The sequence below is a fragment of the Mesoplodon densirostris genome, chromosome 8, assembly GCF_025265405.1.
Source record: "Mesoplodon densirostris isolate mMesDen1 chromosome 8, mMesDen1 primary haplotype, whole genome shotgun sequence".
NCBI classification, from domain to species: domain Eukaryota; kingdom Metazoa; phylum Chordata; class Mammalia; order Artiodactyla; family Ziphiidae; genus Mesoplodon; species Mesoplodon densirostris.
Window position 1 is genome coordinate 2,309,327 of NC_082668.1, and position 25,832 is coordinate 2,335,158.

At 49.9% G+C, this 25,832-nt stretch overlaps 1 protein-coding gene across 1 annotated transcript; it reads left to right on the forward strand.

The window, feature by feature from the left end:
* Positions 1-15,166: 15,166 nt before the first annotated feature.
* Positions 15,167-15,686, forward strand: LOC132495371 (probable protein phosphatase 1N). Its single transcript, XM_060107227.1, has one exon. The coding sequence runs from the start codon at positions 15,178-15,180 to the stop codon at positions 15,508-15,510; it is 333 nt and encodes a 110-aa protein (XP_059963210.1). The 5' UTR covers positions 15,167-15,177; the 3' UTR covers positions 15,511-15,686.
* The last annotated feature ends 10,146 nt before the right edge of the window (positions 15,687-25,832 follow it).

A 25,832-nucleotide genomic window follows, 5' to 3' on the forward strand; every position in this document is an offset into this window, starting at 1 on the left:
AGCTCGGTGCTTTGTGACCAGCTAGAAGGGTGGGATAGGGAGGGTGGGAGGGAGGGAGACGCAAGAGGGAAGAGATATGGGGATATATGTATATGTATAACTGATTCATTTTGTTATAAAGCAGAAACTAACACACCATTGTAAAGCAATTATACTCCAATAAAAATGTTAAAAAAAAATAATATCCCATTGTATGGATATACCACATTTTATATTTCTGTTCATCAATTGATGGGAAATTGGGTAGTTTTCACTCTTTGGCTATTATGAATAATGCTTCTATGAACATACATGTGCAAATTTTTATATGTACATGTTTTCATTTCTGTTGGGTATATACATAGGAGTGGAATTTGTCTGGGTCATATGGTAACTATATGTTTAACATTTTGAGGAGCTTCCAAACTGTTTTCCAAAGTACCTGCATCACTTTACATTCCCACTGGCTACATATGAAGTTTCCAGTTTCTCCACATCCTCATCAATACTTGTTATTGTCCATCTTTTTGATATAGCCACCCTAGTAGGTATGGTATCTTATTGTGATTTTCTTTGCATTTCCTAAATGACTTATGATGTTGAACATCTTGTCATGTGTTTATTGACCATTTGTATATCTTCTTTGGAGAAATGTATATTCAGATCTCTTGCACTTTTTAAATTTGTTATTTGTCTTTTTGTTGTTGAGTTGCAAGAATTCCTTATATATTCTAGATACTAGTTCCTTATCAGATAGATGATTTGCTAATATTTTCTCCCATTCTGTGGGCTGCATTTTAACTTTATTAATAGGGTGCGTTAAATAACAAAAGTTTTAAATTTTGATGCAGTCCAATTTGTCTATTGTTTTCTTCAGTTGCTTGTGCGTTTGGTGTCATATCTAAGAAACCATTGCTTGCTTAATCCAAAGTCATGAAGATTTACACCTGTATTTTCTTCTAAATGCTTTATAATTTTAGCTCTTACATTTAGGTTAATCCATTTTTAGTAATTTTTTTGTATATGGTATGAGGTAGGGGTACAATTTTATTCTTCTGCATGTGACTATCCAATTGTCCCAGCACCATTTGTTGAATGACTATTCTTTTCCCATTGATTTTTTTTGCCATCCTTCTCTATATGTCTAATGCCTTTTTTGTTTCTCTATTTCTGCCTTCTTTTATGTATTAAAGAGGTGTTTTTCTGTGTATCATTTTAATTCTCTTACCACTTCTTTTAGCATATATTTTTGAGATATTTTATTAGTGATTACACTGAGGATTACATTAACATCTTAATGTATAGCAATCTAGTTCAGATTACTACAAACTTAATTTTAATAGTATACAAAAACTTTGCTCTTACATAGAACCATTACTTTCTCCTTCCTTTATGCTATGATTCTCATACAAATTACCTATTCATACAGTAATGCAGATATATTATTTTTGTACACAGTTGTTTTTAAGATAGAAAAAAACAGTTACAAACAAAGATACATGCATACCATCTTTTACATTTACTGATGTAGTTACCTTTATTGGTGTTTATTTTTTCATGTGGATTTCAGATACTGTGTGTTGTTCTATCATTTTAACCTGAATAATTTCCTTTAGTGTTTTTTGTAGGGCAGTTCTGTTAGTGAAAAATTCTCTTAATTTTTTCTATCTAGGAATGTCTTATTTTTTTTCTCATTTTTGAAGGTTAGTTTTGCTGAATATAGAATTCTTGGTTGACAGTCTTTTCCTTTCAGCACTTTGAGTATATCATCCTAATGCCTTCTGGCCTCTATGGTATTTGATGTGAAATCAGCTGTCACCCTTGTCGAGGGTCCCATGCATGTGATGAGTTGATTCTTTATGACTGCTTTCAAGATTCCTCTTTATCTTTGGCGTTGACACTTTTATTATGATGTAGTTAGGTGTGGATCTTTTTCAGTTTAACCTACTTAGAGTTAATTAAGCTTCACAGATGTGTAGGCTGAGGGTTGTCATCAAGTTTAGAAGTTCTGCACATTGTTTTTCAAAGGTTCTTTCTGTCCCTTTTTCCTTCTCCTTTTCTTCAGGGGCTCCCATTATGCAAATGTTATGCTTGATAGTGTTCCTTAGGTCTCTGAGGCTCTGTTCATTTTTCTTCATTCTCTTATTCCTTCTGTCCTCAGACCAGAAAAACTTTATTGACCTATCTCCAAGCTGGTTGATTCTTTCTGTTTATGGCCTGAATGTGCTGTTTTTCAGTTGTACTTTTCAACTACAGAATTTTTATGCAGTTCTTCTTTTAAAATACTTTGTAGTTCTTTATTGGTCTTCTGTATTTCGTGAGACAAAGTTCTCATATTTTCTTTTAGCTCTTTACACATGGTTTCCTTTAGTTTTTTAAACATGTTTAAAATAGCTGACTTAAATTCTTTGTCTAGTAAGTCCAACATCTGGGCTTCCTCAAGGGCAATTTCTATTGACTGCCTTTACTGCTCTGTATTGGTCATACTTATTTGTCTCTTTGCTTGCCTCATACATTTTTGTTGTTAAAAACTGAATTTTTAAATAATATAATATGGCAACTCCAGAAATTAAAATCTCCTCTTCAGGGTTTGTGTTTCTATTTGCTTGTTTTGTGACTTTCCTGAGCTAATTCCATATTCTTTATCATGTGTGACCACTGAAGCCTGTGCTCAGTTAGCTTAGAGGGCAGCTCATGATTGGACAGAGGTTTTCTTAAGTTCCTGGAACTAATAAGTCTCACAGCTTTCTTCGAGGGACTCTGTGTTTTGGGGGCAATCCTTCAATTCTCAGGCAAGCAGGTTACATGCTGCACAAGACTTCACTTCCTGCTTGCACAGAGCCTCAGTGCAGCCAGGGATGAGACCTAAGTCCTTGTCAGGTCTCTCCTGGGCATGTGCCCAACTCTGAGTGTGCACACAACCCTGCACATGCATATGGCCTTCAGATTCCCAGGAACATGTCAGAGTTTTTCAAAGCCCCGTTCTGAACTTCTCTCTCTCCAGCTCTTCTTTTTACGTTTTTCAGTCATCTTATTGTTTGTCCTAATTGTTATCACCACCTCAGGCTGTTGTGATGATAAGCTATTACCATTTTCCAGGAAACTGCAATAAACAGGCTGAGTGATGACAATTCTCAGGGAATGGGGCTCTGGAGGAGCTCCAACTCAATTTTGCTACCTGCAGTAGCTGCCAGGCTGCTGGTTTTCATGGGATTGTGGGACTATTGACTTTCAAAGCTACCACAGAGCTGGGACGAGGGAGATAGGAATAGGGCAATTGAAAATGCCACCAAGTTCTCTGTTCTTACTGAGATTCAGCTATGTTCTTGCATAAATGCCCCCTAGATTGTTGCAAGTCTTTGGTTAATTTCCAGAGTTCTGAAAAAGTTGATTTTGACAATTTTGCCAGTATTCTCATAGCTTATATATAGAAAATTTTCAGAGGTCCTTGTGCTGATGTTCCCACTGACATCACTCTGCAATTATTCTCGATTTTGCATATGGCTTATGTAGTCATCTGTGCTTATAAAACAAAGAACAAAAACAAAATCCGTGTGATGTCCTCTTGTGCTCAGCCACAATAATAAATAATGTCATTCTGTCTTCGGGGTGTTCAAAGGATTCTGCGATGCCGTATGGTATCCAAATTTCATTGTTAGATACTGATGTCAGTAAATAATCCAGACAGAGGAAAGGCTATATGTGCAACAATGCTCATTACAACATTAGTCATAAAGTAAAAAACTAGAATCAATCCCGAAGTCTGAGTTAGGGGAAAGGGTAGCTAAATGACCCTGCATTTTCTCACTGGAATGGCATGTACCCATTCTCTGAAATAATTATGAAGACTAAGAGTAACATGGAGAACTTTTTAGGATGTGTTTATTGAAAAAGCAAAGTGCAAACTCCTATGTGTACCATAGTTATAACTTTGGAACAATTATATATGTGCATGTACAATCGCCAGAAGGGCAGAGAGAAAAATGAATACAATTTGTTAGGGTGGAGAGAACTGTGGGTGTTTTTAAATTAGATGTTTTTCCATCTTACTGTTGTGCTATGAGTGCAATAAATATGAAGTTTAAAAAAATAGGTCAGCATGTCTAATAGAAAAATTTATTTCCCCACTGCACTTCCACGCTGGACGTGGCACAGGTCAGAGGCATCGATGGCAGGGGTTGCAAGAGGCCAAGGGGATTCCTTTGTGATGTGACCTGGAGACAGAGTTCTGCCTCCTCAGCTACAGAGATGGGCCTCAGGGACCAGGATGGGATGGAGTGCAGCTCCTTGCCAAGCTGCTTGGAGGGGGAGGAGGAGGAGAAAGTTCTCGTCCCTTCCCTCCTGGCAGAGGAGATGTTTTTCCAATTAATAACTATGAAGTCTCAAATGAAATATAAGCCTCATGAATTATTTGGCCTTTTGGGGATCCAGGAATCTTTCAGTGTCTGGACAGGGTCGCCGAGGCTTCTGATGGAGGCCCACATCTCCTGCAGGGGCACTCCCTTCCTGATGATAATGGGTGACCATCCCATTCCACCCCTACTCCCATTCCACTCCCTCCTCCTGATTTGAGGGGCTTTCGGCTGCACTCAGTAGTCCAGAGCTGTCATCCTGTGTTTCTATCCTTTTATTTATTTATTTATTTATTTAAAGTGTCTGAAGGGGAAGGAAAAATCAAATGGAATATTCTGTGGGAATCATTTGTCAGAGTGGGAAATAATTTCCCAAAGTGGGTTCCGTGTAGGTTGGCCAACTGTCCTGGTTTGCCTGAGATTGGGTTTTTCTAGAACACAGAAATTTTACTGCTGAAATCAGCAGGTCCTGGGCCAAGTCCTGAGATGAAGGAGTTGGTCTCCCTAGTTCCATGAATCTCTAGTTCAGTGGGAGGCTCCTAAATAGTATTTGAAAATGGTTCCAGGATCATACCAGTTGGCAAAATACTGGACTGGACAAAGTCACACAGATATATTGGGTTGGCCAAAAAGTTCTTTTGATTTTAAGTAGAAATAAAAGACACGTTTTTCATTTTCACCAAGAGCATTATTGAACAACGTATTCATTAACCAAATGAACTTTTTGGCCAACCCAATATTTGCTACAGGACTTGTGAGAGTCTCATGCTATATGGTACATGCACATACATATCCAAGGCAAACTGCCCCTGGTGTAACAGCTGAAATTCTCTCTCTCTCTTTTAAATTAAAGAAAGAAAACATTGATCTGGGGAACTTAAAGACTTCTGGAGCTGAGTGGGCTGTGGACATCTTCTGGAACGGAGGGAATCATGGCTCTCCTTCCCTCTTCCGGGGAGTAAGAGAGTGGAAAGCTGCCAAGTGGCCAGGGTGGTCCTTTCCAAGGTGCTCTTAGGGAAGAGGAAGTCGTGGGGTTAAAAGCTGTAAGGGCCCTCCATCTGCACAGAACCGGCAGTGCCAAGGACTGTGATGGCCAAGAATGAGTGCTGGCCGCCCGCCTCAACCCAACCACCGGACACAGGGAAAGGGCATGAATGCTCCTGGTCCCAGGAAAGCAGACCCCTGGGCCCACAGAGGGGCCACAGGGAGGGTTGCCTTTCGCCTGGACACCCAGGTTGTTTTGAGCTCTCATTCCCCAGGTGGTGTGGTGGGACATCCTTGCTGAGATGTCCGTATGTGCAGCCCCTGACACCTTTATGGTCAGGGGCCGTGCAGGATCCGGGATTGCCTGCTGGCCGGGTGTTCTCACCTTACCTTCTCCACTCCTGTCTATATAAGGCACAGTCATCCCGCCCCCTGCCACATGACCCGCAGCTGTCGTGAGCTGTGAACAAAAACCACAGGGAGCTTGGTACAGCCCTGTTTTGGTCTCCTTGTGTCTCCGCAGCATGGGGTGTGCACAAAGGGGCTGGTGGCTTTTCCACCTTCCAGAGACCGGGCTAGGGTGAAGGAGTCCTCCCCAGACAGGAAACTCAGGCTGCAAGGTTATGGGGTCTGAGGGGGGTCCTGGGGTCATGGGTGCTGGGCAACCTCTCGACTCCCCATGCCCTGACCTCTCATCCTCCCCGCTCCTAGGGCGACAAAGGGGTCCTGGGAGCCACGTCTGCTGGGGTTTGCATGCTCCTTCTCTGGACTCTGGGGTCAGGGACACAAGGGCTGCTGGACACCAAGAGTCAGCTGACAGCCTCACACGAAGCTCATGGTCCCCGGGGAGGGCAGACGGCAGGGGCTTTGCGACCCCGGCCTGGTCTGTGTGGACAGGAGGGGGTGGGCTGTGGGTGAGCACAGGACCATCCTCAGCTTTTCACCAGGCAGAGGGCGTCTCCTCACTTGCCTCCCGCCTTGGCAGGAGATCTGTACCCACTGTGGTCCCACTGGAACCTGACCCAGCCCCTCCAGCTGTCCTGGGCGAGGCTGCGGGACCTTGAGGTCGCTGTCCTACAGGAGGGGCATGGCCGTCAAGCTCTGAGAGCAGAGGCCCGTGGACTCTGGGTCAGGCATGGGCTAACTGCACACTCACTGGCCCCCAGGGCACAAGGGCTGTGCCAGGCGCCAGGGACCCGTGGGGTGTGCAGTGCACAGCCTGCAAGTTCCTGAAACACATGATGTGCAGCAAAGACCATGGAGGGCCAGGGTCATCAGGGGACTTGTGTCAGGAATTCTGTGTGCACGGACGCTGGTTGGGCCTGACAGGAGTGATGTGGATGGCATCTTGGGGCTGCTGATCGAGACTAAGATTTTGAGTAAAGATGGGATGGAAGTCACTCTCTCTCTGGGGTCTTCCTAGGTGGATGGGAGGCCAGGGGCATGCGTGCTGTCTGGCTCTGGGGAATGGTTGTAGGGGTGATGAGGGTTCAGGTGTGCCCTGGGCGGGGGCCTGTCAGGCGCTCCAGGTTTTGCGGGCCTCTGATTTGCTCAGTGTGGAGCCTGAGACATGCCAGGGCGCTGAGTAGGACAGGGCATCCAGGGCCAGCAAGACGGTGGAAAGAGAGGGTGCCTTTTGGGGCAGACAGGACAGCTTTATCCTCGGGGGCAAGAGAGTCCCTGCCCACCATCCAAAGGCAGGGGACTCCACCCCGGCCACAGAAGAGCCACACAGCCTCTGTCAGCAGCTGGGGGTGCGTGGGCAATGCTGCCCAGACTGGGGTAAGCAAGGGAGCCCCGGGTCAGCCTCGCAGACCTGGAAGAGGCCCACAGGGTCGGCACCTCGGGCAGTGCGAGGCCTGCCACAGTTGCAGATGACAGCCACCAGGTGGCATAGGAGAGTCCAGCTTGGGCAGCCGTGGCCGAGTGTCCTGCCGGCTGCCCAGGAGGACACGGGAGCCCGGGGTTCCAGACTCGGCCGCTCCCTGCCCCTTGCCCACTGCACGCCCTCTCCAGGTGAGGCGAGGCCCACCCGCTGGACAACTTTTGTGTGTTCTGGTGGCATCTGATTAACTGTGGGTCCTGGCATGACTGGGGTACTAAGGGGGGGTGGTATGAGGATCCCGAGAATGGAGGCAACCAGGAGCCCCCTCCCCACACCCGGCACCAGAGGCAGAGGCAGGAGGCAAAAGAACCAAGTGGAAAAGCCCCAAAAGTAAAGGAGAAGGAAAGACAGGAGGGGAGGAGAGGGGACAAGCTGGGACCCTCCGTCCAGGATGTCCAAGTCCACGCCGTGTTCCGGTCATTGGAACCAATCCTACGGAATCCTTTTCTGATTTTCCACATTACTGAACATTTTTAACTTTATCAAGGAAATGTGGCACCTGTCAGTCCAAATCATTCATTCTCTGAGCAATCTGCCCTCGGGTCTGGAAGGGCTCCCTCTTTCACCAGGAACTTGTGTGTTTGTGTGTCCGTGTGCGGGCGCACGTGTGCACATGTACTCAGCCCCATGGTGGGTCACAAACGCGAGGACAATTTACAAGGTGTGCTGCTTCTCTCTCTCTTTTTTCAGGTCCAGAGTCCCTGTGGGATCCAATCTGCATGTGATTTCTGGGAGGCGGCTTCACTGTCTTGCAAAATCCTCGAGAATTGGTAACGAGATGAGAAGCAGTCTCTGGAGATGCGGCATCTCCATGGGGCCCTAGAGGAACTGGCTGCCGCCCTCCCAGGAGTGGGGACCTCTGGGTAGATGCACCCGTGGAGGACATGTCTGCCAGGGAAAGGTCTGGGGGGACGAGGCTGGAGGAGCAGGAATGCAGGGAGGAAGCTGGATGTGGCCCGGGGCCTCTGGGCGGCCAGGAACCTGGGGAGGATCCCACCTTTCCTTGGGGATCCAGGAAACGGGGGGTCCTGGGCTGCCCGCTGCGGCCTGTGGCTGCAGCCTGGGGTCCCCCTCCCCAGGGCCAGGGCCAGGGCCAGGGCGGCAGAGGTGGCCCGTCAGGCCCCAGTTTGATGAATTCACTTTTAAACAAACTCACTACAGCCCCGACTCTTTCCTGGAAGGCTTGTCCCATAAATTTTCATTTAGTGCCATTGCATTTTCATCCAGGGAGCTGTCAGGGGTATTTTGAGAAGGAACTGGGAGGTCAGATGGTCGGGCTTCAGCGGCGGCGCGGATTATGGCTCGGGCTGGATGCCAGACTTGGGTAAGACAAAGGGGGCCCGGCCCACAGGCTGTGTCCTGCAGGGTCCTCAGGATGGCGCTTCCGGAGGGTTGACCAAGGGGCCCCAACCCCAACCTCCGGGCTGACCCTGCAGACAGAGAAGCGACCACTGTGGTTTTACGTCGGAGGGGCCGGGAGTGTCCCCCCACCTTCCTGAACATGCAGACCCACAGAGGGGAGCGCAGTGAGGACTTCAAGATAACCCTCCTTCGCCCTAAGGTCTGAGGATGGTGGCTTGGAAGTACAAGGCCTCTTATTTGTAGGACTTCCCATGGTCAAGGTGCTTTCTCACCCACCATCTTATTCGGTCCTCACAACCACCCTGAGAGGGAAACAGGACAGGAGCGAGTATCCCCTTGTGCAGGTGAGGAGACTGAGGCTCCATGGAGGTGGGAGAGTCCCCAAGGTCAGGTATGGAGAGGGGCCCGGAGGGGCTAGCTGTCCCCTGCCTATCTGATAAACATTTCCTCAGGTTATGCTCACCCCAAGTCATTATTTTACGTGCACATAAAACCTTACAATATGTACATAAACTAAAGACTTCTTTCCCCCACTGGAAATGAGGCTGCTGGAGCTCGTGGGTCTGGCGTCCTCCACCCAGGACCCACACCCACAGTTGACAAGAAGAGGGCTGTTAAGCCGCCAGGGTATTGCCTTCCCTACAATACCCTACAACCCCACCTTGAATGCTGAATCTGCCCTAGAGCCTTCAACCCAGGAGGATAGAGGCATAAGGATTTCCCCTGCCAGCTGGGCCTCTTCAACGTAAGAGATTAAATTCACCAAATATTTATGGAGATGAACACGTACCACAGGCTTGGGGCCGAGTTGGGTCTAAAGGCCCTGCAGTGGGAAAAGGGAAGTGGTCTGCCCCCAGGAATCCAGGAGGACCTCATGGAGGAGGTGTCCCAGGAGCCCAGCCTCGAAGGTGCCTGGCTGTGCAGGCAGAGACGGTGAGGAAGGCTGGGCAGAGGCGCGCTGAGCGAGGGCAGAGCGGGCGCCCTGAGAAGCGTGTTTCTGTTGGCAGCGTAGCTGCTGTATCCATCCTCCATTGGATGGCTGCGTGATAGGAGAATGTAGGTCAGTGGGTTTAAAAAAACACTTGCCCAGACTTTGAGTGTATGCGAGTGTGTGCAGAGAGGCTGAGTGGCTTGCCTGAGAGTCGGTGAGTATAAAGCCTTCTGTGGTTGGGAAGAGTGGAAACATCTAGTTATTTTAGTGGTGCTGGCGGGGGGTGGGAGGTAGACGAGAGAGATAGACATACAATCACATGTCTTCGTAAGCCAGTCACGGGCTCCGAGCACCAACTGTGAACAAGTCCACGTGTACGTAACACAAATATCAGTTCAGGACGCTGCAGAGGAAAGAAAACGCCAACTGGTGAGAAAGTGCCGAGAACGGGGCCCATCGGTGGGGGGAAGTGACGGGGATTCGGAGGGGGAACCCTGGGGCCAGAGGCCACAGACCGGAGCGGGTTAGAGAGAGAACTTGGAAACAGCACAGCAGAGCCACGTGGGCCCGCATCCAAGGAGCCGACACCCCCAGCTTTAGGTGAAGACAAGATGTTTGAACAGTGACTGCAATCACGATCTCCATGATGAAATACGGGACGTTATTTCAATCCGGGTGGATTTTCTAATCATCTCCCAGCAACAGTTGTAGCTCTGGAAAGCACAGCCCAGAGCTGGGGGCTCGAAGCACCCTGGGTGGCCTCGGGAACACTTAATTAAACAAAGAGCCAGTCACCGAGGGCTGATGACAACCCCCTGCCTGTCCCGGGGCTCAGGACCCAGCTGACGCTGGCAAGCTTATGGTCCTTGCAAAGGTGGTCTTGCCTGCAGGAGCCCAAAAGACCCTGGAGGGTGGCAACAAGTGGGAGTCGTGCGGGGCTCACTGGGGCTGCAAAGGGCCCGCAGCTGTCCCCTCGGCACCACGGGAACTTGGGGCCACATCGTGGCTGGCCACTCAGCGGTGCGAGTCTCAGCCTCTTCAAGCTTGTCTCCTAACTTTATGTTGGGGCTGTCATGGTGCCCTCCCACGGCCCCTCCAGGGGGATTAAGGCACCGTGCCCCCTACCCCTTCCTGCATTTAGCATGGAGCCTGGCCCTGAGGGGCTCGGAGTGGGCAGGTATTGCTCCTGGACACCCGGGCGCTTTGCCTGCCTCTGTGACTCCAAGGCGCTTCCCCAGATGTGCCTTCTCCCTCATTCCCCTGCCTTCCCCTTCTAAGGAATTTCTTGGCTTCAGAGGGGAGATGCTGTGGATAAGAAAAACACCTTCCCATATACGAATACTGAGGAACAACCCTATAAGTTAAATCACCTTGGTGGGAGTCCTGAACTGGCTTCCTCCACTGAAGTAATTAACGGGATGGAGAGCGGAGCAGGGGGAAGACAGAGCTCCGACTGCAGTGAGCAGCAAAAATCCACAACACATTATTTCAGCCATAAAGAGCCCTTGGGGCCCTTCCACTTGCAGGTCAGCTGGCATGGAAGCCGATCCCAGCCCCGATCGGTATTTACTGAGAAAATATCACATGCCTCCCCATCTGCTATTACACTTAATATTTGAAACGGATCCACACAAAAACAAGGGGATATTTAGTAAAGGGGGCAGGCTTTCCTTTGCACATGAAGAACGTCTGATCTCAGTGAGCCAGCGGTTCCAGGAGCCTCACTTGGGCTGAGGAGGGGTGATAACCCTCAGTGCCGTCGGAGAGCATTGCCCGCGACCCAGCACGGTCGGGGGCTTCAGCCCCCAACCACTAGACTGCCCTTCCTCTCTCTCTGGCTTCTCCCACGAGAGCCTGCTTCTTTGCCCTTGAACTCCTCATTCATTCATTCACCAGTATTTACTGTGCACCTACTATGAGCTAGGCTTTGTTCCAGGTGCTTGGGACACATCAATGAAGAAACAAAAACAGATCAAGATCCGTGTCCTGGTGGAACTGTTTTCTGGTGGGTGAAGGGGGTCGGCTCACCAGCAAAGGGCACCAGTGACCTAGAGAGTGGTGAGTGCTGGGGACAGAGGCAAAGCAGAGCAGGTGAGGGAGTGCAGGTGGGCTGCATCTTGGCCAGGGCGGGCCGGTGGGCCTCGGTGGGAAGGAAGCCACCATATGGAAATCTGGGGAGGGACAGTGGGGTTTGGATGTGGGCCCCTCACCGTGGAGGAAGGCGGCCAGCAGGACGGGGAGAGGGGGTGGCAGGCCAAGACCACAGAGGGTCCATGTCTTAGTTTCCTGGGGCTGCTGTAACAAATGACCACAAACTGGGTGGCTTAAAACAACAGAAATTTATTTTCTCACAGTTCTGGAGGCCAGAAGTTTGAAATCAAAGTGTCAGCAGGGCTGTGACCCCTCCAGAGGCCCTGGGAAGGTCGCTGCCTCGCCTCTCTCCAGCTTCTGGCGGGCAATCCTTAGATGCATCGCTCCATCTCTGCCTTGGACTTCACTAGGCCACCCTCGCTGGGTCTCTCCTCCACTTCTTCTCTTCTGATACAGTTACTTGTCATTGGATTGAGGGCCCATCCAGTTAAACCAAGATGATCTCTTCTCAAGGGTCTTAACTAATCCTATCTACAAAGACCCTTTTTCCAAACATGGTCACATACCGGAGGTTAAGACTTGGACACATCTTTTTAGGGGGCCACCATTCAATGCACTGCAGGTTTGTCAGATGAATGGGATTAGAAATCTGTGAGTCCTGGTTGGAGGTATCATGGTGCAGTGTGGGAACCTTAGATTCTCAGCGGGGGAGGGTCCAGAAGGTTCTAGACCACATTGGTACAAGGCCCACACCCTAGTGTGAGCTGGGAGTTAGATGGTCCTGGGTGTTGAGTCTCGCCTTGCTGGTCCCCATATGCTGGACAGGTGCAGTCAGGATACAGGGCGGTTAAGGGGGGCTGTGCTGGTCCTGATCTATTCTCAGACGACCCCAGAGGATTCTATGGAGTGAGAGCACTTGTGCACACACTCAGTAGGCATCAGCAAACCCCACCACGTGTGGGCACTGTGGTTACAACAAAAGGTGGACAAGCCCCGTCCAACGGGAGAGATGCTGCCTACTCCCCACTGGTGACGGCAATGGAGAAGGCTCGGGGCAAAGAGGGGAGTGTGCTGAGCCTGCAGAAGCCTGGGTGAGGGGCTCAGCCTGGCCCCCACAGGGGTCTGGGGGTTGAAGTCAGATCTACAAGGACCAGCGTGTTGGGAGGGTGCAGCTGGGAGGGAGTGATGGTGAGGAGGATGCTGCAGGCAGTGGGGACACAGCATGGAGCGTGGAGGTGACGCTGGGCTGGTGGTGGTGAGACCTGAGGCTGGAGAGGTGGGCAGGGGCTGATCTCGGGGATCCTGATGGGCAGGGCTGGGATGGGCCCTACCCTGGAGTCTTAAGTGGGATCCAGGCTCGGGTGCACTGTGTAATAGATGGGTCACCGGCAAGGATCATGAAGGATGCCTTTGGGGTTAAGGGCACCAGAGGTCGGTGGTCCCATCCGTATATTCAAATCAGGACACAGATGCTGATGTCCAAAGCACTTTCCCACCATGGTCTGACTTAACCTCCCAAGCCATGCTCGCTGGGAGACGGGGAGGCCTCCCTTCCTTTCGTGGGAAGTGAAGGAAGGAGGGGACAGGTCGCAAAACTATTTTTTCATTTTGTTTCTCAGACACCTGGGTGTTCCGATCGTAGCTGGAACTGTGAAAGGTTTGAAGTCCCATCCCTGGTTCCGGCCAAGATGCGGAGGTCAGGAGACTGCCAGCGGGGCCCGGGGCCTGGAAAGAATGTCTGGCATGTATTCTGTGTTGGATAAGCAACAGATTTACTTCCTAATGGCAAGAAAATGAAACATGAAAAGAAACAGAGAAGAAAAGGTTACAGGTTGCAAAACAGAGCTGAGAAAGAAAACTTTTAATTGTCTTATTTGAAGCCAGGACAGAGGAAAAGAGAGACCTATAACTGTGTCCTTTCCATCAACCCTCTATAGAATGTGGACAAATTATGGCCTTTCTGTATTAAGAGGTGAAAGAATCAGTGAAATGATTGGAATGATAAAATAGCATCTTCTCATGAGAACACCCAGTGCCAAGGATGTGCAAACTCACTTGCCGACTCAGTAAGCATCAGAACAGGTAGGAGCTAAACATCTGTCCGCCGTGGACAGAAAAAGGCAAGAAGATAGTAATAAGAAGTGTTCAAGACCTTTGTGAATAGAATCCCAGTACTTTGCTGTGAGCCAGCAGGACACTGGAAGGACAGGAGAGGCGTGTCCTGTCCATGAGTGGAAGACTCCAGAGTGAAAATGCAAAAAGTCCCCCCAAGTAACCAGTAGATTTTCTACTCTTTGAATTTCGGTCCCAGTGGGTTCAGGGAGAAAGACACACGGAGAATTCTGATGATTCTAAAGTTCATTAGTCAAAATACATATATATATTTTTTGGCAAGAAAGTTTCATTTCACCTCAGGCACAGAGGGGTTTTGTTTAAGGCGTGTGTGGCAGTAAGCACGTCAGCCCTCATGGGGCACTGGGTGGGCAGACAGGAAGCTGCAAAGTGATGGGGCCACGAGGCACCATGAAGCCCTGGAAGCGGCAGCGGAGGTGCCGACTCTCTGGTCCTCTACCCCCGGGGACCCAGCCCACCTCCCTGCCTGCATCTGCCCCTCGTGTCCCCATCAGCCTATACATCACCCTCTAGGCTGTGCATCTTTCCTTCCCTTGTGGCCTTGGCGGACTCCTCCTACTGTCCACTCTGAATGTCACCTAGTGGGCTGGTGGAAGACAAGCCTTTAGGGATATGCAAAGCACAGTTGGAAGGGGTTGCGGTCCAAACTAAGGAATGCATCTCCATCAGGAGGGCAAGGGGAAAACTGCGGAAGGATTTCAAACAAGGAAATGTCAGTAAGATGATGCAGGCAGAGGACGGGGAAGAAGGGAAGGAGCCCGCCGTGGCTTCCAGGAGAAAGGATGGTCCCCAAGGATGAGGAAACCTCCTCTGGGCGCCCTCCTTCCACCTCTCGGCGCATGTCACTGTCTCCGAGGGTTCAGGGCCAGATTCCAGACTGTGACTCAGGGGGTCAAGCTTTCAAAGGGTTAAAGGCTGGCTCACTGGGGTCTTTCCTTCTGGCACCGACAGGCAAGCTGTGGATCCGTGGTCCTCAAACTTTCCTCTGAAAGATTTTGGAGAAACTGGGTACCCCTCATACGTTTTAAGTTGACATCTAAAAATTTTAGTGAGGTATTAAAAAGTTGCAAAGCCTATAATTTCCAGGATATTATAAATAATAGATTTAAGCAAAAACTGCTGCTTTTCTCTTTCAAACGTACTCATTAGAATGTAAATGACATAACGAATCCCTTACTAATATCAACTTAGAAAATACATAATAAGCTCTACCTATCAGAAAATGTGCATGTTTCCTTTTTCTTCTTTAACCCGTAATTCTTTTCCATTTCCTCCACCAACGTCTATCTTAATATAGTATAATCTCATGCTTGAAAGCCTCTTACAGATCACCCTGTTATTATTTTGTTTCCTATTAATCTTATCACAAATGAAGATACTTACATATATTGCAAATTAAAAATACATTTCTTAGAACAATCAAGGGCGGTGGTGCTGCCCAGAAGAGCAGCCTGGACAACATGACCTGCATCCTGGTCTGCTTCCCGGGGGCCCCCAGGCCTTGTGAGGAGGCCATCAGGAAGGAGCTAGTGCTGGACGCAGCCCTGGGACACAGGGTCGCAGAGCTGTGTGCCTTTGGCCAGGAGCCCCCCAGCTTGAACACAGTTTTCAGGACTCTGGCCTCTGAGGACATCCCGGATTTACCTCCTGGGGGAGGGCTCCACTGCAAGGCCACAGTCATCGCTGACGCTTACTCTCAGTTCTGCCAGGCCTCAGGAGGGCGCTGGGTGATGGGGCAGAATGGGGCTGAGAAGCCCACTGGCACCCATTCAAGCTCTGCCTTGGACGCCTGACAGCTGTCATCCTTTAGGGACCCTCTGCCCAGCTGGGGCCTCCATGGAATTAAGGAAGAAAACTCCCCTTCCCCAGCTATGCAGACCAGCGGAAGGAAGAGAAACCAATGGAGGAACACCAGAATGTTTATTTCCCTTTCTCCTACTTCCCTCTCATAGGACAGAAAGTCTTATGAGAGAGGGGAAACTCCGCCCACCAGCTAGACACCCCCCCAAAAAACCCCCAAAACCCCAAACCTCAAAACCCCAAAATCAAATGTCTTTGAAATATTTAGAGCTGAATGGACCCTGAAAATCACCCAGTTCGATAACCTTCTCTTCCCTTCCTATTTTTCATCTGTTTGGCGGGGAGGTAGGGGAAAGTTTTTATCATTAAATTTTAATTAAAAAAAAAATACACTTCTTCCTATGACCATGAAGCTCTAAGTATTAAAACTTTTTTCTTGTAGATTAAAATATCATTGCCGTTAATATTAATTACTAATGATCAAAATGATATAAATATGATTTAAATATTGATAATTATTAAGCAAAAAAAGGAACACTTTCTCACAAATGGTGCTCAAACATTTTCTACGTATTTAATAAAGGAAAGATATGTATTGCCAAAAAGAATCGGCCTGACACCTGGACTATTCTTTTAGCCTTTTGCTAATATAAGATAGAAAAATTGAACAATTTTCTAAAACGGATAAGGTAACAATTAACTGAAGTCAGAATACATATTTAATCAAATGTATGGAAAATATATTTTAACTATCTCATTAAGGAACAAATACCCCATCTGAAAAAAATCATGTGAAACATTTATCCACGGTGTTTCCAAAGTGGTATTCGTCAGCTTCTGTTGGGTTAAGCCGCATAACAAATGAGCTCAAAATGCTCACAGCTCTCATTTCTTGCTCAGGCCCCTCTGTGTGTCTTCACAGCCCAGGACCCAGGCTGAGTGAGGCAGCTCCCTTCCAGGACACCCATCCTCCTGGCTGTGGACCAGGAGCAGGAGGGCTGGTATGAGCAGGTTGGGTGGGGCACAGGACACACACTCACATCTGAAGTCAGTAGTGCCTCTGCCAGGAAGGAGGGGCGAGTGATCACACCTGATGAAGTAATCTACCACAAGCATAACTTAAACAAGTGGGGCATCCTGGACCAGACTTCAGCTACATTTAGCAGAATCAGCCCGTTTCATCCACACGCCAGAGCTGCTTAAAGCTGCTTTCTCCCCAGCTAAGGACACATCCTAGCCAACTGTTTTTGCTTAATTAGCTGAGATAAGACCTATTTTCAGTACCCGATAACCCTAGTGATGTTTTCTCTGCTTTTCCAGATTCTTTCTCAGCAAGAATGTATTATTTGATATCGATTGAGGGATGAAAGAAGGAAGGTAGGAAACAGAAGTCATCATTGTTTCTGCCACCCCATCGTAACGCCCCCAATGAGCACATCACTAGACACGCCTCACCTTTTACAGACCTATGTGTCTGGCTGGGAAATGCTTGGTGCCTGAGGGGCTGTTGGTTCCTGGATTCATTATTAAAGCAGGCTTCCTTGCGGGAGGGGTCCGGGACATTTTTCCACCCTGGATGGGTGAGTGCCCTGGTTCTATTTGCAAAGGGGGAAAACAGCTCCTGGGGGCTCAGGCAGGGTCCAGGCAAATCCCCTTCAGTCCAAGGACTTCCGCTTTGAGTGGCTCTGTCCTCGTTGGGGGCAAAGGGAATCAGCCTTTGGTTTGATTCAGGCGTTCCGCCCATTGCCCTCCAGCCCCAGATGTATCTATCGGGGGCTGTACCTGCCCACAGCCTGGGCCCTTGATTGGGACAGGTCTGTTCTGAAGAGTCTTCCCTGGCAGGTGCCCACCCACTGGGAAATGTGGGCCCTTGCCCGGGTCCAGCTTCAATAGGTCAGACAATTGCCCCACATCACACAGACCCCTCTGACCAAATCTGGGCAGGGGAGGGGCTGGTAAGTTAGTGGAGGAGAGCGGGTCACCAGAGGAGGGTGCCAGGAAGGACCCACCAAAGTCACATCTCAATAGATGCAGAGAAAGCATTTGACAAAACTTAGCGTGTATTTATGATTTTTTTTAAACCAGAAAACTAGGAATAGCAAAGAACTTTTCAACTCAACAAATGAGATTTACTAAAAATCTATGGCTAACATAATTTATGGTAAGAAAACAGAATGTTTTCTCTCTGTGATCAGGAACCAGGCAAGAAAGTCTGCTCTCACACTTCTGTTTAACATGCTCTGGAGGCTCCACCACGGCAATGAGGCAATCAAAAGAAATGAAACTCATACTGTTGGGAAAGAAAGAAGAAGAACCATCTATATGCACAGGTGATAAAGTTGTCTATATAGAAAATGCTAAAATGTCTATAACAGAGCTACTAGAAGTAAGAAGTAAGTTTGGCAGGTTTCAGAATAGCAGATGAGTGTTCAAAGATCAACTGCATTTCTGTACACTAATAAGAATCAAGTGGGAATTGAAAAATTTTTTAAATAGTGCCACTTACAATAGCATAAAATATGAAATACTATGAATACATTTAACAGAAAATGTGCAAGACTGGTGTGATAAAAAGCAGAAAATATTCATGAATTAAAGGAGATCTATCTTTTTTTTTTTTTTTTTTTTTTGCAGTACTCAGGCCTCTCACTGTTGTGGCCTCTACCGTTGCGGAGCACAGGCTCCGGACACGCAGGCTCAGCGGCCATGGCTCACGGGCCCAGCCACTCCACAGCATGTGGGATCTTCCCGGACCGGGGCACGAACCCGTGTCCCCTGCATCGGCAGCCGGACTCTCAACCACTGCGCCACCAGGGAAGCCCAAGGAGATCTATCTTAATGGAATGTTATATCATGTTCCTGAATCAGAAGATTCAGTACTGTTGAGATGTCAGTTCTCCTCAAACTGGTCAGTGATCTAATGCAACCCCAATAAAAATTCAAGCAGATTTTTTTGGGGTAGAAATAACAAAGCTGATTTTCTATTTATATAAAAAATATAAAGGACCTACAATAGCCCAAATAATTTTGGAAAAAAGGTAAAAAGAACAGAGTTGGAGGATTCACACCACCTAATTTCAAGGCTTTCTATAAAACCACAGAAAACGAGACTGTGACATTGGCATACAGATGACCATACAGATACATAGAACAGAAGAGAATCTAGAAAAAGGCTCAAGCAGATATGGTCATTTAATTTTCAAGAGAAGCCAAGATAATTCATTGGAAGAAGAGACAGTCTTTAAGCAAGGGTGCTGGAACAATTGGGTATCTACATACAAAAAAATGAGCTCTATCCTTACCTCAAAACATATACAAACGGGCTTCCCTGGTGGCGCAGTGGTTGAGAGTCCGCCTGCCGATGCAGGGGACACGGGTTCGTGCCCCGATCCCGGAAGATCCCACATGCCGCGGACCGGCTGGGCCCGCGAGCCATGGCCGCGGAGCCTGTGTGTCCGGAGCCTGTGCTCCGCAACGGGAGAGGCCACAGCAGTGAGAGGCCCGCGTACAGCAAAAAAAAAAAAAAAACATATACAAAGTTTCTAGTGCAGCCAGACGGTTTTAGTGTTTTTGTGAACTTTCATCACTATTTCAATGGGAGGCAGGGAAGGCCCTCCACCAGGTTAAGCTTGGGCTTCACCCACATCCCAGATGAAAAACCTGAGAGTCCGAGAGGTTAATGAACTTGTCCTAAGCAGAGAACTAATCTGTGGAGTAACCATTCAGCTTCTTGCCTCCAAGGTCAGCAGGCTTTCCACGGGGTCATGTTGCTTCCTGGGACCCCTGGGGGATTAATCAGAGAGGACAGAGGTGTTCCAAAGTCCAAGGGGTGTCAGTGAAGTCATCTGCTTAAATCAGCGTCTCTGGGGCCAGAAGGGCACAAAGCCCCAAATGCCAGAGCGGGGAGTGCCCTCTGCTATCCTGGGCAGGTGGGCGCAGGGACCAAGGACAGGGTGAGGGGCAGGTTCTGAAACTTGGGCCCTGGCTGGGAGAAGTGTGGATGTGCCTGCAGCCTGGGACCATTTACTGGGATCCCCCATGCAGCACCTCCAGACAGTGCACCCCATAACTGCAGTGAAGAGACCTTCCAAGTGCCCACCCATGGAGCCCTCGAGGGGCCCAACCAACCTGCAGACCCAAGCGAGGCCTGGACAAGCTGGGAGGGAAGCCGATCTCAGGGTCCTCAGGGCTCCAGGGACCAGATCATGGCCAAAGTGTGAGCCCAGGATGCGTACGCCATGCCTCTGGGAGAAGACACTGACCCAACCCTAGAGGAAAGATGAGAGCAGATAATGTTCCAGGAAGGGCTCGGGGCCTTCTCCCTGGTGGGAAATTAGGGCCGATTCTTACTTTTGATTTTGTTTTAAAGGAAGGTACTTTTTTACTGTGTTCTTTAACATCGCTGGAAACAAAAGAAACAAAGTTTGTACGAAACAGGAATGCCTTTTACGACAGGAAAAGGACCCGAAAGAAGTGGCTGCCAGGATTTTGGCCATAGGGCTGATCTGAGAGGAAAGAAAAACGAAGTGAGTCAGGCTGCAGAGGGGCCGTAGAAGTGGGGTGGAGGTCTGCCCTTGCAGCCACCTGGGAGGTGGGGACCCTCGTCCTGCAGATGGCGGCTCTGATGGAAGCCTGCATCCTGAGCAGAACCCCACGGCGGCAGCATCTGTGGGAGCTGGCCAGACGCCCCCCAGGCGTTCAGCCCCCAAGGGGTTACTGCACCCAGATGGCCAGGAAAAATCACCCTGTCCCAGCGACAGCTAGTGTTTCTGAGGGGCCTCCAATTGCCAAAGTCCTTTTAGTAGCCACAGAGAGATAGAAAGAAACAGTCACTGCAAACCTCCCTGGAGGCTGCCTGCCAGGGTGGGGAAGCTGCAGAATGCAGGGTCAAAGGACCCGGGAAGTTACCACTGCGTGGCTGATGGTGGGTGATCTGGAAGGTTCTCTGGGGCAGTGCTGGCCCGCAAGATTTTCTGTCCCTGCCTCAAGCCGGGAAGGTCTGTCCAGCTCCTCCCGCCTTGTCGAGGGGTGGAGCCTCCAGGCACCAACCCTTCCTGGGCTCGGCCGAGAGCACCTGCTGGACATGGTGTGGGCGGGGTTGCAAGGCACCCAGAGTTAAACCTGCAGACATTTAGGTGACAGCGAAGGGCACACTCAGAACTGTCAGGTCACGGAAGGAGAGTGAGCTATTTCTCGTGTCGTCCATTGGGAGACAGTTTGGGTCCACAACTGTCAGGAATGCAGGGGTGAACCTGGGACGTCACCAAGGTGACCCTCACAGGGAAGAGGATCCCGATCTCAGCAGCACTGTCTGTTCTGTTTGTTCGCTGGTGTGCATGGATATTCATTTCCTGGGGCTGCTGGAACCAATGACCACAACCAGGGGGCTTAAAACAGCAGAAATGTATTGTCTCCCAGCCGGGAGACCAGAGCCCCAAATCCAGGTGTGGGCAGGGCCACGCTCCCTCCCGTGACCCCAAGGGAGGGTCCTTCCCTGCCTCCTCCAACTTCTGGCCGTTCATTCCTTGGCTTGTGGCCGCATCTTTCCAGTTTCTGCCTTTTCTTCACATGGCCTTCCCTCTGTGTCTGTGTCCTAGCCTCTTCTTGTAAGGACACGGTTTACTGCATGTAGGACCCAACCTACATCCAGGATAACCTTATTTCAACATTCTTACCTTAACTGTGTCTGAAGGACCCTGTCGCAGTCTGGCTCTGCGTGGACATGAATCTGTTCAACCCACAGCAAGATACCTAAGTGTGTCACGTGTCTGTTTTACCCATTTCTGTGCCAAGATGGAGCAAGTGGTATCTACCCAACCTTTCCTCAGGGGACATAGTTCATGCAGCTGCTGGGAACACACTCATAGCCAGCTTGGGTGGACAGTGAGAAACCGGGGCAAACTCGGCATCAGTTACCGGTAATAATAAGCCGCTGTTTGAAGGGGGCTGGGGAGGTTCCTCCAGAGTTTTGCAGGGTTGGGGCAGAGCCATATTACAGGGTCCACAGCAGCAAATCTCAGACTCAGGGAGGGAGGGGAGGAAAGGGCCCTCCTGGTGGTGGCTCCAGAGAGCGAGGCAGGCAGGGGGATCCCAGGAACTCGCCACTGGGAAGGCTGGAGGAATCCCTCCCTCTGCGTTTCCCTACAAAACCTTCAATGACATCCAGATTTTGCGCTAATGCCTAGTGGGAGAGCGTTATTTCTGAGAATTTTCCGAGGCTTATTACAAGGAAGGTACAGGACAAGACCAAAATTTTCATAGAGGGAAAACCACCATCTGGGACATTTCTCCTCTTTCCCAGCTGGGGAGCTTGCAGCCTGCACCCGGGGCCGGTGGTAGGAGGTCAATTCCTGCCAAACTGTAGACCTCACGTTAGAAGGGGCTCACATTAGAATAAACATGTGGAGGGGGCTTTTGGTCTCTGGGAAGACAATGCCAGGGACGTTTGTGGTCAGGATTCTGGAGGGCGTGGACCAGCAGCTGCTGACCTGATGCTGCCCTGGGATCTGTCCTTGCCCTGGGGTGGTCACATCATACAGTCCCAAGGAGCACGGAGAATGCTTCTCGCAACAAGTAGGTAGGAAGGTTGGGTTGCCGTTATTACTATCTCCGTGTTCTGATGAGGAAACCGAGGCTCAGAGTCGACGCCAGGGAAGCGCAGCCAGGATAGTGGAGGAGCCAGGCTGCAAAGCCGGGCCAGGTGGGATCTGCCATCTCTCGCTCTTCTCTGATTCTCAGCTTTAAGCTTTACTATTCTAATGTGCCAGGCTCCCCGCTTACACCCCATAAGCTGGGCAAGGGACGGTGATTTGTAGGAAATGCTCAATGGCTGCCCATCTGTCTTGTCTGGAGGCGTCACGTTCTCCCAGCCGTCCTGTGCCTGCAGCTCTCAGTGGGACAGGCCCTCCTGGCTGCCCTCTGACTTCCCACTCACCACATATTTATGTCCCCAGCTTCTGACCTCCCAGCGTTCTGCCATCCCCACTGCTATCTGGGACCCAAGCTCTGGAACTTCTGCCCCCATCACCCAGGCCCCCAGAGGACAGTCTCCCCAGCTCAGTGACACTGGGGCCCCACCAGCAGGTGCACGTGCCTTCTGACTTTGGTGCAGCACGGCCCCCAGGTGGCTTTGCGGGCCTCAGGCTCCTTTGATGCCCCTGGCCCGTCTCCATCATCGTGAGGACCAGGGTTTCTCCAAGGCTCTGCAAGAGCACGGCTGCCAGGGGCTTCTCCCAGGCCCTCCTGTCACTACGCTTGCTCTCCACCATCCACCCTGTGGTCCAGCTCCCACGGTGCCCTCCCGGCAGCTGTGGGTCTTGTTGACCAAGTTCCATGGCCCTGGTCAGGTGACATTGTGACTTGAATCTACTTACTGCTCTGGTGACGGTGGGGGGAAGGGCCTGGGGGGCAGTGCTGTCTCCACAGGCAGAAGCCGCTGTGTCCTCTTCAGCCAGGGACAAGCATTCGTGGTTAACAGGGAGGATGGGCTGCTTCTTCGGGAATCCGCAGTCTGCACGCTTTCTAGGGTGTCGACATGGCTGTCCCCATCCTGTATCAGGGCCCCTGTCTTTGCTCCCGACAGGACCCTGACCTGGGTTGAGAATGGAGGGCTGGCCTAGGTGAAGGCCCAGGTAGACGGGGCCCGCGGCGTGGCCCGGGAGGGGTGCGCATGACCTGGGTGGGACATGGTCAGAGTGGATGGAGATTGGAAACCCTGTCTCTGCCCATTACACGTGGTCTCATAACATCTACGTGAAGGTAACTGCTGGGGGAGAATGAATAGATGTTCAGGAAAAGTGAAATAGGGCAAGACCACCCCCCAGCTGATGGACGCAAGGACACACAGCATATCAGCAAGCACAGAGGCCAGAGCACACACTCCCTTCTCTGGCCGCAGACACTGAAACACACTTTAGTACAAAAATGTAAACAAGGCACCCAGCCACGTGCGGATGAAAGACAATTTCCTTGGGAGCAAGTGGATCCATGAGGAAATGAAGAACATAATAAAACTATATATAGAGATATAGAAAAATACAGTCCGACTTCTTAAGTTGGAAGATACTGAAAAAAATTGCATGTAAACTAGAAGGATTATGGCCGTAGCAGCAGCTGGAGGGCTTGCAATGCCTTCTTTATCAAAAAAAGAAAATGATCACACTGACTCTACAATCTGTGATCTCAAAAAGTTTAAGGAAATTGGAGGGAAAGTAATAAAAATGGCAACGGATCACATTAGTAGAAATCAACATACATTGTATGAAGAGCGGAAATAAACGTATCTGAATATGGAAAAAGCTGAAATCAGTCACTAAAGCCAAGAGCTCATCCAAACAAAACAAATGAGAGGATATTTGGAATTAACCTAGAAAAGGGTTTCTCCGCCTCTGCACTACTAACATTTTGAACCAGATCATTGTTTGCTGTGAGGGCCGCCCTGTGCCCTGTAGGGTGTTGAGCAGCATCCACTGCTGCCAACACCCCCCAGACTGGACGACCAAATACGCGACCCGATACCGCCAAATGTCCCCGGGGAAAGAATGCCCCATTGCAGAGAACCACGGCTCTAGAATAAGAAAAGATCACAAGCCCACAGACCCTTTATCTGATGGGTTACTTGGTTGATCTCACCCTTTCAAGGACAAATCATTTTCATGGTATGTCATTTGTTTCTGGACATTCTTTCAGGTGCATATCATGGGGTAAGAAAACCTGAAGAAGATTTAAGGTGCAAGATTATTATTTACAGACAGCATGAGAATCAGCAAGGGATGGAGAGAGAGCAGAGACCAGCGGGTAAATTTTGCTTCCTTTTTCAAGCAAAATTGGGAAAAGACCCAAGGTTTTGAAACAAGGTGACGAAGGAATGTTTCTTGTCGATGAGTGACGACAAGAGACTCTCTGATAACACGACATCTTCAAGATGGACCACGTTTTGGAAGACAAGGCTAAGAACTTGTCACCAGATGTGGCCAGGAACAAGAGCTCACAGACGCCAGTAGAGTCACGTTAGCATCAAGAGCGCCAAGTGCCCGGCAGGCGCCTCACTCTGCAAGGGACCCACGACTCCCTCCAGGCGTGGTCTGGGCAGGGTCCCTAGTCAGGAAGACCCCTGTCTGGTACCAGTGCACTTGGGGTCTGTCCCCATGGTTGCTGCCCCCTGCTCCGGCCCCTGGTTGGTTCTCACCTCCTTCCACGAGGCTGGGAGTGGTCTCCCCGTTGGCCTCAATGCCTGTGTCCCAGGGGCTGCAAGTCCCCCAGCCTCCAGCTGTCAGAGCCCGGCTGTGCTTAGCAGAGGTGAGCAAAGGAGCTCCTCCCCACACAGCTGGAGTGGCTGCAGGTCTGGGGACCTGGGCTTCCCAGTCGGTGGAAGTCCAGCGGGGGGAAACGAGATCAGCCAGGGGACAGGCAGGGAGACCAGCTTCCCCTTCTGTTCTTGCTGGGTCTGTGTTGCACCTGTAACCACAGCACAGTCGGGACACAAACATGCGGGACACAAGCAGGCGTCTCCCTGCTTCTGCGCAACAGCCGCAGCCAAGGTCAAGGATTTGGTCTCACTTTTCACAGTAGAGGTTTTTGTTTGTTTGTTTGTTTGTTTGTTTGTTTGTTTTTGCGGTACGCGGGCCTCTCACTGCTGTGGCCTCTCCCGTTGCGAAGCACAGGCTCTGGACGCGCAAGCTCAGCGGCCATGGCTCATGGGCCCAGCCGCTCCACGTCATGTGGGATCTTCCCGGACCGGGGCACGAACCCGTGTCCCCCACATCGGCAGGCGGACTCCCAACCACTGCGCCACCAGGAAAGCCCTAGAGTTTATTTTTTAACCGTTCCCATAGTTAATTTAACTCCACAGGGGGTACTTCCCTGGTGGTCCATTGAGTAAGAATCCGTGTTCCCAATGCAGGGGGCCTGGGGTTCAATCCCTGGTCAGAGAACTAGGTCCTGCATGCCGCAACTAAGGCCCGGCACAGCCTGAGTAAATAAATAAACTAAAAATAAAAATAAAAATAAAAAATACCACCAGGCTCTCCAAAATGTAGAATAATAAAAAGGGAATAAAAACAGCTCCACAGAGAGCAGCTCACCTGTTCACTGAAGTGGTCAAATAGGTGAGTGGCCAGGATTTCAGTCTTCGTCCGTTGGCCCCGTGTAATCGCTATTACCCTTTCACTCTCAAGAGTGACCTGGTGTGTTCATCCCCTCTGCTCATGCCCTCCCAGTCATGCCCTGGGTCCCAGAAATCCTTCTCAAGACGCCTGGCAAAGTTTACCCTTTTAAGCACCAAAGCATGAGGACGGTTTCGGGCCATTTTGTGTAG

Bases quoted from the DNA above. Each gene is read 5' to 3' on its own strand.
- LOC132495371 (XM_060107227.1), top strand. From the start codon at position 15,178: ATGACCTGCATCCTGGTCTGCTTCCCGGGGGCCCCCAGGCCTTGTGAG.